The following is an 18136-nucleotide window of genomic DNA, read 5'->3' on the forward strand; positions in this document are numbered from 1 at the left end:
AAATTTCTTGAATTAGGTAATACCATTTTCTCAGTCTACCTAGACCTCTCCCAGCAAGACACTTAAATTAATTTTTTTGTCCCTTTGTACCACCAGCTCTCTTTGAAAGGATGGGAGAAACCCAAGGAGCCCTGCTCAGAACAATAAAGCCATACTTTTATATCATCAGTAAAAACCTTGTTCCACACTGTACTTGCATCAGGAGGAGGCCCTTTTAAGCCTGTGCATGTTACCTAGTGATAACATAAGGTTCCCAGTGAATACAGCTACTGTTTAGCGTGATTAACATTTCTACTAGCCACTTGCTCTGTAGGTGAGAACCAGTCCCATGTTGCAGTCGTGGGTGCTTGGGAGTGCTGCTGTTAGTTTGGTAGCAAATGAGCTCTGACTTTGGCTGCTTGGACTTGCCCCACCATTGGTGCCAGGTGAGTGTGGTCCTTCCCACCGGAGAGTGATGATGCAGTATTGCATTGCTGCTTCTGCATTCCCAGAGCTGCCTTTTCCTTGGCGTGCAAACCAAAGGCCCTCCTGCAGGCAGGTTTTCTGTCTTGCCCCCGTCTGAGGATGGGAGACCATCTGTTTTTCACTGAGGGGACTCTTCTCCTCCTGAGTCTGTTAATCTTTTTTTTTTTTTTTTTTTTTTTTCTTTCCTTCCTTCAAAAGATGTTCCCTCCACCTCCCGGTGAAACTAAGGTCACCTTCAACCTACCTTTTCTTCTAGCTTGAGAAACCTTCCTCTGTTACAGACTGTTTAGAAGTGCGTTGCTCTGTTAGCTGGTCAGCTGTGCTGTCTTACCCCACCTCTGTCCCACTCACCCACGCCGGCTGTTCCGTTATCTGACCTACCCCACGTTCATGTACTGCGATCTCTAATTATTCCAAACTCTTCTACATTTAACAATGTATGTGCTTAATTCTCCATTTTCGTGATTCTTCCCCGAATATTGCTCTTGATTTTCTCACTGGATGTACTCTGGCTAAGGCTTCTTAAAGCATCTACTTGCTATCAGCCTTCAGGGCTATCACCTTAACTCCCTCCAGCTGTACCTGAAAGAAGAACCCTTTCCTGCTCCCCACAGAGCAGCTGGATCCTTTTCTTGCTGTGTAACTGGGGAGCCTGAGCTTTATGGGAAGGGACAGCCCATGTCCAACTACCAGAGCTCAGCCTGGTTCACCATTGCATGTGAGAAGGCGGCTGTCCCTCCACTGCCAGCCTCCTGATCTTGCCATTCTGGACTGTCTTACAGTAAATGTTGAATGCTTCACACGAATCTAGAAATTAAAGGAACTTTTGAGGGAGAGGGGAAGGTAGAGAGAGGGTGACTGGGCATCTGGATGGAGTTTTACTGGGTGTCACATGCCTACTCAAGTCATACGTTCTGACAGTGCACTAATGCTGCTCACACTCCTTATTTATGGAGAAAATGGCAACCTTTTCAGACTGAGATGCTTAAAATAGGCTCCTAAATCGATGCTTGGGCATATAAATAGAAGCAGTTTGATTTTCAGGAATGCTGAGTGTTATGGTGATGCCAGCGTGGAAGAAAATGCTTTGTGTACAAAAGTGCATTATTAGAAAATGTGATAGTTCAAGAACTGTTATTTACAGACAATGTGTTACAATCAGAGTAATCTTTCCTGGGTCATCTGGGCTTGGCTTATCTCTATCCTCCATCTTTCATGTTTTTATTGATAATTTCATGTAAAAGTAATGTCTGTTATTATTAGATATTTATGTCTACTATTTGCATCTAGCTTTATCATGGGATTGCAACAGAGAAAGTGAAGCTCTTTGTGAGTAGTATTGTACTTCTGTTGTGTGCTTTGTAGAGACGAAATGTCTGCTGCCATACTGCACCGTCCCTGTGGCTGATGCCAGCTCTCACAGAACTTGTGGTTCACAAGGCTCCGAGATTTTACCATAGCAGTCCCTGCAATCCTTTCCAAAGGAGTGCAAGAGTGTGAGAGAAATGCAGGTGAAGTTATTGTAACCTCAGCCTGTGCGTACCACTATCTACATCCACATCCAGAAAGACCTTTCATTTAGTTGAGTTTGCATTTCTCACATGGATTCTGGGCAGACCTCACAGCAGAGCAGTTGCCTTCCCTGAATTCCTTCTATCTCCTCCCTGTCAATCTCTGTAAGGATTTTCTGTAGAAATTACCCTACTATGAAGTGAGCAGGCTGCTGTGAGGAAGCACTTATTTTTACATGCACACTTGACTCCGTGCAATAATGGGAGGTGGAGAATGGGCTAGGATGGCAGATCTGAGCACTGATGAATGCACCCTCAGATGTACCTGATGTTACATGAGTTATTGGCATGTCTGCCTAAAACCAGGTTTTGGCCCCAAAGCTTAGTCACTGAAGTGGATTTTTGAAGTTTCTGGGAATGCTATAAAATTACAACTGTTTTTTTTTTTACATCAGTGCCACTGGAATTGTTACTATGAAATGCAGTAGATAAATCAAACTCCTCAACAGAGGACGCTCTGCGCTGTCAGTGTGAAAGGCAACCTAGTAAAATGGGTGTATTCAATAACAGCGATTTAAAAATACGTGGGGTGTTTTTCCTTTGGAATATGAAAGCAACCTGAGGTAAGTACTGGTAAATATGAGTCCCAGCTTGTTTCCCTCCGAAAATTCTGTTTGGCTCTGATTAATTCCTCTTTTAGGATCATGAAGACACTTTATTTCGATCTGTTTTTTGTTTCTTAGTAGAACAGATAATTTCATACCACAGCCTTCAGTCACATAAATAGTTGAGTCCATGAGGTTATTTGTGTAAGTATGGCCTGCAGATTAAGGTCTTAAACCAGAGGATAATCAAATTAATCATATCTCAAAAAATTGGAATTTTCATCTGCTTTTCTTTTATAGAAAAATCTTGTTGTAATCTTTCTATTAATGCAAAACTTCAGTTAGATACCGGTCAGCTGACTTGTACTCAGGAGCCTAGGTTATTCTCTAGGTAAAGATTCTCATGAAATACAGTGTCACAAGAACTTATTTTCTTCATCACATGTTGTAAGCTGTACACATATTCAATTCCATGTAGTGCTAGAAATAATGGGTAAGAGTTCTCTCATATTTCCTTCACGTGATTAAAAATGTTCTTATGTGATAGAATTCTGACGGTATTTTGTGTTTTGTTTGGAAGGGTTTGGGTAGTTTGTTTCTTAAATGTTTAATGGCAAGTTGAAGATAACTTTTCAATGTTATAAAATTTGAGAAAGTGACAAGGAAATAACCTTGAAAGTTCACAAAGATGGTATAAAGAAGATAGAAAGAATGTAAAAAGTTGTAATAAGATTTATGGTCGTTTGCTGAAAGCATTTAAATATATTGACCCTTGTGTTAATATAGACCTTTTATTATTAAGTGAATACATTCTTGATTTTAATTGCTTCTTTCATGTAAGAGTGATTTTATGAACTGGAGCTTATAGTGATTAACTTTGAAATCTTACATATCATGGGCAGTTGAGATAAATTTAGATGAAAGAAAGGTGAACGATTTGTGATTCAGACAGGGACATAAACCAGATGATACTGATTATATCGGTGGGTACAGAGCTAAGCCGTATCCTGGGAGTGACACCACACAGACTGCGGGGCAGGTTTGGTTTTAGCTCAGGTCACTGGGAACCCAGACCAAATATTTTCATCTCTGAGCTCAGCAAGAATAATACAGCAGACCAGTGGCCTGTATTAATGTAGATTATTTGAAAGGTGTAAAGGGGGCCACTGCAGGAGCGGTCAGAGAGCAAGTCCAGATCCCTGGACTCTGCTCCTGGCTCCCTATGTGTTATTGAATGTCTCAGTGCTTCTGGTTTCCATTTATGAGATGAGACTAATATTTACTTTTCGAAACGCTTTGGATGGGGATCCAAAATTGCTTGATATTAATAAGCCGTTTGCAAGCCAAGCTCTGGCAAATCTTCTTTATACTTCTGGCATAGGAGTCAATCTGGCAAGGGAGCAAGGTTGGGGTCACCTGCCAGACCTTGGTAGTACTGAGGTCAGCACTGAGGTTGCTCTGGGCTGCTTTACAGTTGATGCATGCTGTCCACCGGTACAGATGTCATATTTAAATGCAGAGCAGCCCTGAGACAGCTGTGAGCGAGAGTGGGGGCCTTTTAACACACTAGGGGCAAAGTCACGTCTGCCCTCCCCATTGCTGCATGCACGGTGGGGCCCCTGCCCGCCTGCTCTGCGTGGGACAGGACGTCTCAGCAGGCCAAGGGCTTGAAGGGGATGAAAGGTGAGAAATGTGGCCAGTTAAACAGAGGTGAAATGTTGGGTACTGCCAGGCAAACTCTTCTGGAAAAGGCTGTGCTGCGTGCAGGGTTTGTTTGTCACAAACTGGGCTGCAGCCGCACTGTGAAAGTAAATGCCTGGCCCCTCACAGGAGCTCCCCGCTGCCTCGGAGAAGCTTTGCATAGCACCCCTGGCCAGAGGTGCTGAATGGCTCCCTCCAGTTCGGACACTTGCTTCTTAAACTTCATGGCTCTGAAGTGATGTGTTAAGCTCTTTCTTGTCTGGTGGTTCCTTAACCTTTTTTGGGCCCTGACTGGGCTGCTTCACACATATCACCCTGTAAAACCCAGTGAGACCCTCGGGGGCCTTACATCCCCTTGTACCTTGAGGAAAAATGTGCAGAGATCGTGCCAGCAGGCAGTATTTGACTTCACGTGGTCCCCTCCCCGCCCCCAACTATTCCAACTATTTCATACTTCTGGGTTGCTTGGACAATGGCTGCTGCCGAGTTCCAGTTCTCCTTTCCATTCCAGCGTTGATCAGTGGAGGCAGAGCAACTCAAGCAGCCACAAACGCAGATCCTCTAATAAAAAGCATTATGGAAATGCAAAAGATGATATTATTAGTGTACGTAAGTATCAGTACTGTTCCAAGTCTCACATGATCAATGAGTTGATTTGTAATTCTTTCTCCTTTCCACAAAATAACGATTGCCTGTTACAGTGAAAATGTTAATTAAATTGAAAGTTAAATTGCTTCTGTTGGATAGCCCCATTTTCTAATTCAAAACCCTAAATAGTGACATTAGGATCATTCTACAATAACAGGCCAATCTGATGTCAAAGGGAACATTACTTTTCCTGGCTGTTGTTTAGTAGTGAAGAAAAACAGCGAGAACTTGTTTACATGCAAATGTCATCTGTATAAAAAGCAGGGAAATGCTCTAAAGAGACAATATTATTACAAAGGCATAATTTTCTGGAGGCAGAAAAAACAGTGGAAACATTTTATGGTCATCAGCAGTCTCTCCATAAATCTGTGCCATCAGGCATGCTGTGAGGTTGGCATGTATACTGGTCTAAAAAAAGCTTGAGACCCTCAGCCTGGAGACTAAGAAGAAGGGGAAATGCAAGCAATGTGTCAAAGAATTTGCCGTCTGTACTGAGCAGAAACCAGATGTTTTTGCTAGTAATTATTATTATGATAATTCATTTAAGTAGGAATAAAATAGGGCATAATTGTTTACTGCAGCCTGTTTTCCCTAGACGGGCTGGGAAATGAGAAAAAAAACCTCAGAGGTTTTACTCCTGGTTAAATGAATAATTTTTTCATTTAACCAGGAATAAATATGGCAACAAAAATAGTTTTCATACATATTGCACAATAGCTGTGAATAGACATCATACACTTTTTTTTATTTGAGTAAGTCAGTAGAGGCTGTTGAAGAATGTTAGGGAAGGTCATTCTGAATGTTTTGGGGTTTTTTTACACATTTTGTCTCCTGCTGAAATGGGAACTGAACAGTAGAAAAGCTGGAATGTCCAAAGTCTGGCAGTGAATTAGGAATGATCTGCCTTGGCAAGTCTAGATGGTCATTTTAGGTGAGAATCATCTGTCGGGAAAGGGTTGTACAAGAAAGCCTCTTGTGAGCCAAGCTTCCATAGGTTATTGCAGGATATCCATTGGATTTTGCTCTAGCATCTCTTACAAATGTTGATTTTGCCTGTGTACAGAAGTTTAGAATTATTAAATTCTTCTCGATTCCTGGTGTTTGATTAGGAACTCTTAGTAAGCAGAAAGTCATTTATTTCTCCTCCTCACTCCCACAGGGTATGAGTAGCTACCAGTGTTTTTTATATAGGTGAGAGAATACTGTCAAGCAAGTGCTCAGCAAATATAAATCGAGTTGATCTATTTAGTCAGAGAAGAAAAAGTAGTTTTCAGCTGCTATCCCTTCTCCAAGCATTACGTTGGAAGCTTAGAGAGAGTTAAATAAGTCCTATAGAAAAATTAAAATCTAAACAAGAGTCTGGAGGAGTTTAATCGAGCAAGTGTATTATTGGGAGTCTCTCTGATGGTGAGGGTTAATTTATCACCCTGAATCCAATCACTTTATAAAAAGCCAGCGTGGGTTTCATTTACTTTGATGAGGTTTATTGCAAGATTCCAGAAAATCAATTTTACTGTGAGCCATATTAAACCCAGGGGAATATAAACACTATATGTACTACACATAACTTTTTGTTATTGCTTACTGGATCACTGGGGAAATTATATGTTTACCATGAAGAAGGGTTATGGCTACGTTCGTTGTCTTGGGTAACTCCCAGCCTGCCCATCGCAGTGAAATAAAACAAAATGGTAGAGTTCAGAATCAGCACTTAACTTGTCTTCATATAGCCTGAGGTATAGAAATGCTCAGCAGTAGTGACTTGATTTTCCAAAGGGCTTTAAATAACTGTTTTGTTATATAGTATCACTGTTCTTTCGCATACAGATGGTAAATGGAGTCAGTACGTGTGCTGCTGCTGGTTGACTAAGCCCAGGTAATTCTTGCTCCCAGAGCTTCTTGAGATACAAAGGTGGAATTGACAGGCAGTTAACTTGGAAATGGTCAAGTTTCATCTGCTGGTTAGGGCCTTTGAAGAAAATTTTCAGTTTGCAGGAATTCCTATTGTGTGTTTACTCTCACTCTGTCTTCCCTCGCTATCTGTTTTACATGCTTGTTGAATTTTATGTCAATTAAAAAATGATAGGAAAGTAATTTTGCACAAGAAGATTACATTCCCTCTGGCAATAGCAGGTCAGAAACTCATTTAGGGTTGCACTGAATAGATGCTTTCCTGTTACACAGTTTTGTCCATACCAGTAAGGTCATAACATCTTTCAATTATTGGTCATTTTTTTCTCCTTATCAAGCCTTCCAGATTATGATATACTACTTATGTTGAAGGTGGCATAATGGATTAAAATTAGTGGGTTTTACATGGGGAAACTTAGATTACGAATAAATATACAGAAGTCATTTCCCATATGAAAAAGCATCAGGATTCAAGAAAGTATCTTTCAAAATCAGGTGTGTAGCCTGTTTCATGATGGTTTTCATCCTTTTCCCGCCAGTGTTGGGCTGTCGTAATGTAGCAGAAATGAGCAGCTGTCTATGGCTTCAGTGGCTAAAGTGAAAGAACACAGCGATGCATGTCTATAATGCTCCATGTGAGTTTCAAAAGAACGAAGATGGGATATCTGAAAATGTCTAGATGTAGTTAAATACTCAGTTTGGTCTAGTTTTTGAGAGAAATGGAGAGCCTAACTCCCTTATTAATGAGACTTCTTCCCCTAAGATGTAATGCATGTTAATGTTTGTGATTTTATTGGCACATGGTATTTGGATGTGTTGTAATGCAAAAGCTCTTCCTTGGGCCAAACTCCCTGTGAAATGTGTTTGGAGTCCAGAGGACAAAGAACTGATATGTAGCCATTATTTAAAAGTATAAAGTCTATTACGGTGAGAAAACAATGGAAAAATGATCTCCCAAAGTATTGTAAAATTCCTTCCAATATCTATGTAACTATGTATGTTTATTTAGGTGTTTCCAAGGGATTGCACAAGTATGAGTGGGAAGGACATTTAACAAAATTTGATTCGCAGCAATATTGTCAGTAGTCATTTTGTGTCTTTGTATGAAAAAAGTTACTCTCTTTAATTATCTATTCTACTAAAATTTCATATAATGAAATTTTAAAAAAGCAGATGACAGACTGTAAGTATAACATGCAGATTCAGTAAAAGAAGAATTATCATGGACTCTCATTTTCTTCCCCTTCCCTGTCTTTTATATGTTGTATTTTTAAGTATGAGCTCTTGAAGTCTAAGCTCTTTCTTGCAATGTTATCTTGCAATTGTTTCCATTATGCAGCTGAGTAAAAGTGTGAAAACAAATGAATTGTTGAAAAGTAATGGGCACTTGTTCTTAAGTTTGTGTTGTTCTTTTGAATATAGTCACGGGGACTTTGGTGCAGAGTGAATATCAGAAAAAGGATATAGATTTGTCATGGGCAGCCCTGGTTTTAGGTTTGATTTTGCAAATCCAGGGTAGAGTGTGTTGCTTTGTGTTCTGAACTTGCTGAGTTCATTTCAGATTAGGTTTAGCTCAGTGGAAAGGAAATCATGCTGAAATACCAGTAGCTTTGAATATCCTATCCACAACATTTCTTGGATCCTTTATAGTTGTATTTTTTCTTTGTATACAGAGGGTTTGTGAGAGCAAACTAGCCTAGAGCTGGCAAGTGCAGCAGAAGATGCTTTCCGAGTCTGGAGCTTGACCATGCCCAGCTCAGCTATATTTCTGAGAGTACAGCATGTGGCTGGGGGGGAAGTCAGTATCTTCAGCAAATGAACAAAAACATGAAAATCCAACACTGAACACATTAAAGGTGCTTTGGTATTGGTACCTATACATACTTGTTTATCTGTAATAGCTAAAGACTGGTTTGTATGCATGTGGATGTCGTACACCACACATACCAGAATAATAAAAACCCTTTAGTTTGGGTAAAATATTTTGTTCTTTCCTTCATTCTTTTCCTTGTATCTGTGCACTAAGGAACTAAATTATGCTTCAGTAGCTAAACAAATTATGCAAAATTATACACCATGAATATTTTATATTCCAGAACCCTGAAGCAAGGACTTTCAATGGCTTTATGTCTGCAGCAACCTGTGCCATACCCAGATGAATTCCACAACTAATAAGTCCTCTTTCTTCCTAAAACTTTACTCAGCTCTTTATTTTATTTTTTCTTTGCATTTTTCAGTGATTATTAATAAGAATGTATCAAAGGTTTTATTGTATGTAAGAAAATGGATGTTACTGCAGTCAGCCTTCTTTCTACTACTGCGCAAGGCTGGGAAGTTATTCCCTTTATAATTTCAAATTTATTTAAAATTTCATAGAATCATATAAAGAAATCAGTGTGGCAAAAACAGGACTAATTTTAAAAAAAACTAGCTAAACCATACTTCATCTGATGCATATTTTTTTGTATGACAAGGTATATTTCCTTAGTAATATATTTCCTCTTTTTTTATAAAACTTTAATTACAGAACTATGTAGGCTTGTGTAGGGCAGACTGTAGCTGTTAGTGCACTGGAAAATGAGAAAAGCAGTTTGTAGAAAATATTTGAATTTTTGAATTATTTAACTAGTTTTAATTAATTATCTTGTCCTGTTTCGATCTAATACTAAAGAGCTCGCATCTTGAGATCACATGCATCTGCCCCTGAAGTGGCTGGCAAAACAGAAATCTTGTAATTATAACTTAACAAGGATTCTTTGGCACTGCTTACTGGTTCCTGGGATGCAGAGTCTGTGAGTTAATGCCATAATTTTGACTCCAAGTGGCTCTGAATGAGGGGGTGTGGGTACATCTTAGTGTGCTCATTAATCTTCAACGTGTTCCAATAGCTACATATCAAATATTGGCAAATGCTGTAATTTTGGGGGGTAAAGTGTACTGTTTACTGTTCATTTAATACCAATAACTTTTCAAGAACATGACTCATACAAAGTCTCCCCTAACTCATCCAGAGACTCTCCGCTCAGTCCTGGAAACAGTCCTGGGGCACTGCCTGTTTTCTGTCCATCCGTCCATTCCATCCTGTTGTTGATGCCAATATACTTCAGCATAAAGTGAAATTTACCAGTTACAATAAAAATATTCACTGTCACAGGCAATGCTAATGTGTTAAAACATTTATGCTTTTATGTTGTGCCTGCTGCTGTAGTATTTTAGTATTAATTTATTTGTCCTCTTTTACAGTTGAAATTGAATGTGCGGTTACAGACAATACAGTTGATGACAGAGGTCCTTGTTTTGAAAGGTATTTGATAATTTATTTGGTTTAGGTATATACTGAAGCGCTTTTTTTAGCTGAAGCTGTAAAAAGTAGATGTATGCTGTGTTGTTTCTGGCTTATACTTGCTCATATTGGTGTTCACCACAGCTGTGGTGCATACCAGTCAACTAGAAAACACTTCATAGATAGTCATATCTATGAAGAAATTCATAGATTTGGTCGTCTTATTTTGGCAAAATTTGCAAGAATTTTTACTTGAGTGAATTGTGTATTATTGTTATTGTCTGCTGGTTATTATGGATAGTAGTATTCCAAAATTAGTTAGCCTGTGTTATTAGGTAAATGATAAACAATATATATATATATATATAACTGTCTCTTACTGCCTGACAGATAGTGTACACGTATCAGTTTAGAGTCCAGTGCATTTATAGAAAGGAGGATAACATATTTTGTTTTCATTTTACAAAATTAATCTGTGTTAACGGAAAGGTATGTAGCTCAACAGCCTTCTCTAAAAATGGTCTGAATGTGCATTGTTCTTTGTGCATTCTAGTGATGTTATGGTTTATGTTTGATTGTTCGGTGTTTCGGGAGAACATAAAAAATAGAATTTATATTGTTCATTGTTTTTACAGCTCAGTGAAAAATGCAAATAACATTCATAAATTGCAGATGGCCAGATAAAATTATAAAATATTATTGATGAATTAACCTGAGATCCAGATCATATGAAGGCAATGTTTCCTTTTTACTACAGGATATGAGTTTAGACTGAGAAAACACAATGCTAACACAATGTTCTGATGATTTTATAGGATTTTGTCATAAAAAATCTGATGAAGAAAAATACTGTTTAAACAGTTCTAAATACAGGACCTTTTTGAAGACAGAAATGAAACAATGTTTTTAAGAGACAACCTCTGGCTTAGCATGCATAACAAAAGTGTAAGTGTGTAGTGTATGGTTATTACTTAAGTGAGAAATATTGAATATTTAATGTACTTGAAAAAGGAAATGGCAATGTCCTGTCCTTTACATACTGACAGATGCAGTATTTATTTCTATAAATTAAATAAGTATTTCATAGGAAGGAAAAATGTACACAACTTTATTCAGAAGAATTTTACAGCAGAAAAGTGAGATTTTGAACAGCATTCAATAAAATAGTGCCTGTATTGGTTGCTTTTTTGATCAGCTTTTTTAGTAACATTTAAGTCTGAGCCAGTTGGAACAGCACACACAGCTGCAGGAAAATAATGCAAATTTTGACATTTGAGGTTCAATAAGTTGAAGCTTTGTTAACTTTAATACCAAAAAGCTAGTATTTTGTTGTAAGCAAGCAGTGGAATTAAGGAGACTATGCACTGAGCCTTAAAGAGAAGCAAGTCAGGGGATGTTTGGTTTTCCCGCAGCCTGAGCATTTAAGTCATCTGACAATTACTTACCCTTCTTCTGAAAAGAATTACTACTCCCACATTTTTCAAAACTTTTTTTTCCTCTGCCTTTCCCACACTATCTTTGATATTAGACCCTAGTTATTCAGAGGCATGTAAAGCAAATAGAAGCCCAACTCCTGTTGGAACCCAATGGAAGTTCAGTATCTTCTTCCTTTGAAAATCCCAGCCTACATGATTACTGTATTTTATTTTATATTTTTTTTGTTAATCTTTGGTACTGATACTGATTGTAACACAAAAACTTTAACAAATACACAGTCAGGGAGTGTAACTTAGATGGGGAGGAGTTTGGATATTTGAAGGAGGATGATTACATGGTCTGAATTAGGCTGTGAAACATATTCTGGTGGTGGGAGGATAGAATTTGGCCATAACAGGTTGGCAGGACAGGGGAATCTGAAGCTTGATTTTTGACTTCTCCCGTGATTCAACTGTAAACCAGAGCGGGGGTGGGTGGGTGGGGTGGGTGGGGGGAAACTTGAAGAATGCCTGTGAGGCTCAGGGAAGAAGATTTCAGTTTGTCACTGTCACTCACCTTTTTGACCTCATAAGGGAACAGGTGGGAAGATAGGAAGGAAGATTATTATCTAGATGGATTTATTAACAGCTATAATATAGAGTTTCTTAAGAGAGAGAGACTTGCTTAAGATATACTTGTGCTACAATTCTTCGAGGTATCCTAAGGGAACTGAACATGTAATAAAATCCTTTTGAATGTAGATCATTGGAACTTGGGTTCACTGGTAAGTTACCAAGTTCAAACTAAAATCAATGTATTCAGTGATAATTATGCATTAATGATGTGTTCCAGGGAGCTCAGGTGATCAAGTAGTTATTCTAAGCCTCTTTCTTTTTGTTCTTGAGATAACAGTTACGGGTTTATTTTTAGACTATATTCGTCATGTTAACTCAAATTTAAATGGCTTCAGTCCAGCCTAGCGTCAAAATAAATATTTGTATGTATTTGATACATGTAAGATCTCTCCTTGTCTTTTGAGGTGCTAATGTGTAGTTCTTTGAATTATCTTTCCTAGCTCGAGGGACAGCACTGTGTAAGGAATTGCATGTTTGAAATTTACTACCAGTACCGTTTAACACTGATTCAGCATTTAAAACTGGCCAGCTTCACCATGTTTACTTTAATATTCTTTTTATATGGGGTTTTTATTTGTAGTGGAAAATCAAACAAAGATTTCATATATGTGTGGAATGCCAAGACAAGTTTCCTTTTTTACCATTTTCTCCTGAAGCTCTAAGAAGGAATTGGTGAAGGGAGCGTGAGGAAACATAGCAAAGCTGGAGGCTCCCCTTGGTCAGGCAGACCTCTTTTTAGGAAGTTCCTAACCCTTATGGTACACTTTGGGTAGCTAAATTCCAGCACCTAAATGTGTGGAAGTGTAGGAAGTATCTGGTTTCCAGTCTTTAAGGATGGGGCAACTCATAGAAGTCTCTAGATCTGTGACTCCCTTAGGTCATCCATTCCCTGTAGCAACTTGCTATAGAAGGGAAGATCTAAACTAAAATTCTTAATACAGACACCATAGGATAAGATGCCTTCAGGTCGTTTTAGAAAGCTTTCTTCCTCCCCAGCTCCCATAGAAATTCAGCTCTGCTACCAAGTTGAATTTGCACTGCTTTTCAGCCAGGAAGGTTGGAAGGACTGGGGGTGCCTGATCAAGGATGTTCCAGAGGGATGAAAGACGAGGTGTGTCCTGAAAGGTAGAAGCACTTCATTTCATTTCCTAATGTGTGCATCCATTTGTAAACGGCAAAAGAATTTTGTCTTTGAGGCACAAAACTTGTACAGAATGTAAATTAACTTCAAACTGAAAAAAAATGCATGGTTCTGAGCAAAAACAACATAATGGTTGTTATAACCATGTTTATAAAATGCTAAACTTTAACACACAGCAATCAGCCAAAGCTCTAAGCCAGTGTAAAAGACTGTGCAGTTAATAATTGTAAATGCTACATGATTGCGAGTCACTTGATTAAATTTATTAGAAATGTGTTACAAGCATTTTAAGAAATAAAGCATTTATCACAAAATGATGATTTCTTCACTTAAGCTCATTAGGAAATCACACATCAATTCATGCATAATTACAGGGGAATTTCTGCCACTCACTACAAATCATCACCACATTAGCTAAAGTTGACTTAATTTATCTGTGATTTGGAAAAGGTGGTATCTAAATAGAAGTTAGCTTATACAGAGAATGAAACTATCAACACCATCACAAAGGACTTAACCTTCTCTTACTTGTTAGACAAAGATGCACCTTTTTACTCTTTTATATGTAAAGCTTGTACTTTTGAATGAGCTCTAAAGCTTTTCTTTCCATGTCAAAATCCCATATTATGGATCCAGTGCCAGGTACTTAATGAATCGTTGATAGTCAAGGCACGTTTACTTGCGCCAGACATACTCATTGTTTTTAATGATCATTGCAGTTTGAGATTGAATTGAAAGGGTTTGGGGGAGGCTGAGAGATGGAGAAGGAACAAGATTTGCAAGCACTGGTAAACTAGTCCCGCAGCAGCAGAGCAGAAAATGAGCATTCTGCCAATACCCGTAGCATTTACACTGGACTGTGTTTACATTCCCATGGTGTTTATGGTGGACATAGCTCCCCTCTTGCCTGTTGCGCCTCCTTTGCTTCCCAGACTTTGTAGAAGTTTGAGCATGCTGTGTAATTGATAGTGTCCAAACTAAAGGTGTGACTGGTGACCAGGTGTTTCTTTTACAGATGGTTTGCATGTTTTCTGCTTGTTAGTTTGCCGATACTCTTGTGGGGGAGTAAGTTAGGCTCAGAATAATTAGGCTGCATGCTCATCTGTCCAGGACGCATGCAGAAAAGTAGGCTTTGAGGCTCAGGCCCGTATATTTAGAGAGAAATTGCTCTGCAACTTTACAGCCTTTCGTTATGTGATTCATGACTTTGTTCAAGCGTTCCCCTACTCTGTATTCAAGTGCTGTGTCATTCTTAGTATTGAGAAGTATTTATGTCACAGTTATTGAGTCTAATTAGAAGGGGGTTTTGTCTTGTTTAATCTGGGTCATTTCTGTGATATGCCTTACTCAAGCAGTTGCATTGGCATCTTGCAGGAAACAATGGGCTGTGCATGGAAAGGTGAAGGAAGGCAGATGAAGAAGGGGTGAAGGAAGCCAGCTTATTTTTAAATTGACTTTGCTTTCAGAAGTAATGTACCTGGAAATACACTCTCAGTTTTGTAGTGAAGTACTGATGCTTTTTTTTTTTTTTGGCAGCCCTCCTGAGGGGTTCTTGTGTGTCCTTTGTTTGGGGTCTTTTGTGTACACTCTGGATCTGCAAGTTGGAAGTTATGCCCCTCCTTCCACATTAGTACCTCACATTTATAGACTGAAGCATTGTTTCCTGTTTCTTTCTGAATTTATCTCCCTGGCAACATGTGAGCCACTTGTGATTCTTTTGCTACTAGAGTTTTACTTCATTTATGGGCTCAAACACAATTCTAAAGGGCTGTTATTTTCTGAGTAAGACTTAATGTTGAATCACACATAGTAAGTTCATGATTTTCAGTGACATTAGTAGATTTTCATGTTGTTTTTCACATCCTTTAGTAAGGTAGGATGTGAGGTTGCATGAGTTGGCTGTGCCAATGAAATGGCTCGCTAGTGCCAAAAAGGGGTAGTCCTGCTCCCTCCTCCTTTCTGGTTCCTGTCTGACCCTTTGTTGAGCTGACTCGGCATACTGAAAGGACAGAGAAGTGTTCACTTTAAAAAAAAAAAAAAACAAACCAAAACAAACAAAAAAACAAAACTGAAAAACCTTTCCTACCAGTGTTACAAGTTGAAAAGCACCTTGAGAAATCCACCTGTTTCAGTGTCTTGGAATTAGTGGATTGGTTCAGGTGTCTTAAGAAACCTCACATATGTAGTCACAATGTCTCTTGAGTTGTTTTAATAATTTTTTAATACTATTTTCCTCATTCTATTATGATAAATAATAATTTCATATAAGAAATATGATTGCCATTGATTTGGTAAATACGTCATAAAAATAAAGTAAATTTGACAAGAAATCTGAGGTAGCTAATGCCACTTTTAAGAACTGTAAATCCACCTATATCCTAAATTTATAAGCAAATAATTGTATCACAGAGTGTTTTGTTAATACATACATTGTCTATCCATTTAAAAACAAAGACTAGAGAAGGGCTTCTTAATTTGTGCAGCTCTTAAATGCTTTTAGAGAATTTTCCTTCTTTAATCTTGGAATAGTCATTTGTAACCAAATTAGTGATTTGATGCACCAAATGAATTAGGTTCTTAATCTCATTGCACGTAAAACTCATGCTATACGCAGAATTCATGTATTCAGCTTTCATTGCTGCTGGAATTTCAAGTTGGTTTTGATTAATCTTGAAGTGAGCATTGCACCCTAGGTAGGAGGCAATGTATTTGACAAAGAATGCCAACTTTGGCAATGGATGAAGACATTGTAATGATAAGAAAGAAAGGGGGGTCGGGGGGGGGGGGGGGTCGGAATCCAACAAAGCAGTCTGAGCAGCCATTCTACTGCTGTGACAGCAGCAGTTTAGTACATTGTATCAAAATGAATGGGCTTTGCATAATTGATTTCAACATACTAGTAGCCTGAGGTCTAAGCTGCTCTAACCCAGAACTTATTAGCCATGCTACAAAGACAGGAGAAAACTGCAATCTGCTACAGGGGAGGTAGAGAATAGCACTGCTATTAGAGTAAAAGCTTTAAAAGTAGGGCAGAGCTACTAAGAGAAACCCCTTTTGTGTATTTATTGGGGTTGTTCTGTTCATCTCATTCAAATATCATAAAAAGCTCTTTTAAAGTCTTTGTGTGATACCAAATACTGAGAATTAAAGTCTTATTACTCAGTAGGTTTTATTACCTAATTCGAATGGCATCCCCTCACAAATGTAATAGCTGTGTTGTGAGATCTCTTGTAATTGGGATGTGTTTTGAGTGATCTCAGCAAATACACAGATGCAAAAATAAGATGCTCTTTTGGGATCTGCTTTACTTGCTTTCTGTTGTACATTCACACATTTATGAATACTAGTTTTATTAAATAATGTTCTGATCTGGTGTGAATCAACAAGTGTGTTTCCTGGAGCTTCCTAAAGAGAAAACGATTATGTGCATCACATATGACTATTAAAGAATGTGAAGACACTAATAGTTGGATGTAAAGGTCCTGTGTTGAACAAATGAGAATATGTAATTTTAATGTCCTGTTTCCTTGCAGCATTGTAAAAGCATGCTACAGCATGTTGTCTGTTTCGCTTTGCCTCTTCTGGTACTCTTGTGAGTATATGGAGAGTCTGGATTCATGCAACAGATCCCGAGAGTACAATGATATATTTGATAGAGGAAAAAGATAAACTTTTCTGACTAGAATCAAAGACGGGTAGTTGCAGGTGAAGGACTGGGAAACGAGATCTGAATGAACTAATGTGTTCAGTGTCAGGATTCCCAGGCTATTAGACTTCCTCTTTAGAAGACCATGACAAAGCTCTTCATTAGCGTTTGTTACGCTTCGTCCAGCAATGTGAAATATTGACAGTGGCTCCTTTAAACATGAGTATTCTGCAAGGATCAGCATCAAGCACCTTAATTATGCCCCTGCTCATATAAGGAGCTAAATAGTATTAAGAAGAATATTGTACATTTATCAGTAGTAGTAGTGTTTATTCTGAGTGGATCCAGTGCTGTGATTGACTGAATGAGGTTCAGTACTCTATAATTAGCAGACTTTATAACCTATTTTTAAAAAGTTCGACTAAGGAAAGTTTGAGTAAAGAGAATTCCATGTTGCTGGAAATGTTTTATTCATTTATTTTTATTTGCACTAGTTTCACAGAATCTTCATAACCTTCACAGAACTGTAGAGGTTACTGAAATATCCTGTAGTGTTCAAAGACAGGCAATGAATGAGGTGACCTGTCATTTTTGTTTGGTCTTGGGCTACTTAAGCTGGTGACATCTCTAACAACAGAGAGTTCTGAATAGGTTCAGGTGACCCATTGTCCTGGTTTCAGCTGGGCTAGGGTTAATTTTCTTCTCAGCAACTGGCGCAGTGCTGTGGTTTGGATTTAGTATGAGAATAATGTTGATAACACTGATGGTTTTAGTTGTTGCTAAATAATGTTTATACTAAGCCAAGGACTTTTTAGTTCCTTGGGCCCTGCCAGCGAGAGGGCTGGAGGGGCACAAGAAACTGGGAGGGGACACAGCCAGGGCAGCTGGCCTGAACTGGCCAAAGGGATATTCCATACCGTAGAACATCATGCTGAGCATCTAACCTGTGGGGAGCTGGCAAGGGCCTGCCGATCACTGCTCGGGGACCAGTGCTGGGCACTGGTCAGTGGGTGCAACCGATTGTGTTGTGCGTCACTTGTTTCATTTTTTTCTTTTCAATTTTATTCCTTTCTCCCTCTCTCTCTCTCCTTTGCATTACAATTGTTGTTGTTATTATTATAATAATCTTTTATTATTAAATTGTTCTTATCTCAACCCACAAGTTTTACCTTTT

The 18136-nt window shown here is 38.6% G+C and overlaps 1 protein-coding gene across 1 annotated transcript in view; it reads left to right on the plus strand.

The window, feature by feature from the left end:
- The window catches only part of LOC308062902 (uncharacterized protein), a 108091-nt gene that overhangs the window by 45742 nt on the left and 44213 nt on the right, over nucleotides 1–18136 (plus strand). Inside the window, exon 2 of the mRNA XM_080385140.1 lies at nucleotides 10085–10145. Coding sequence (XP_080241266.1) covers nucleotides 10085–10145 — 61 coding nt within the window. The remainder of the gene's footprint in view (nucleotides 1–10084; nucleotides 10146–18136) is intronic.

The sequence above is a fragment of the Falco punctatus genome, assembly GCF_963210335.1.
Source record: "Falco punctatus genome assembly, chromosome: 1".
In the NCBI taxonomy this organism is placed as follows: domain Eukaryota; kingdom Metazoa; phylum Chordata; class Aves; order Falconiformes; family Falconidae; genus Falco; species Falco punctatus.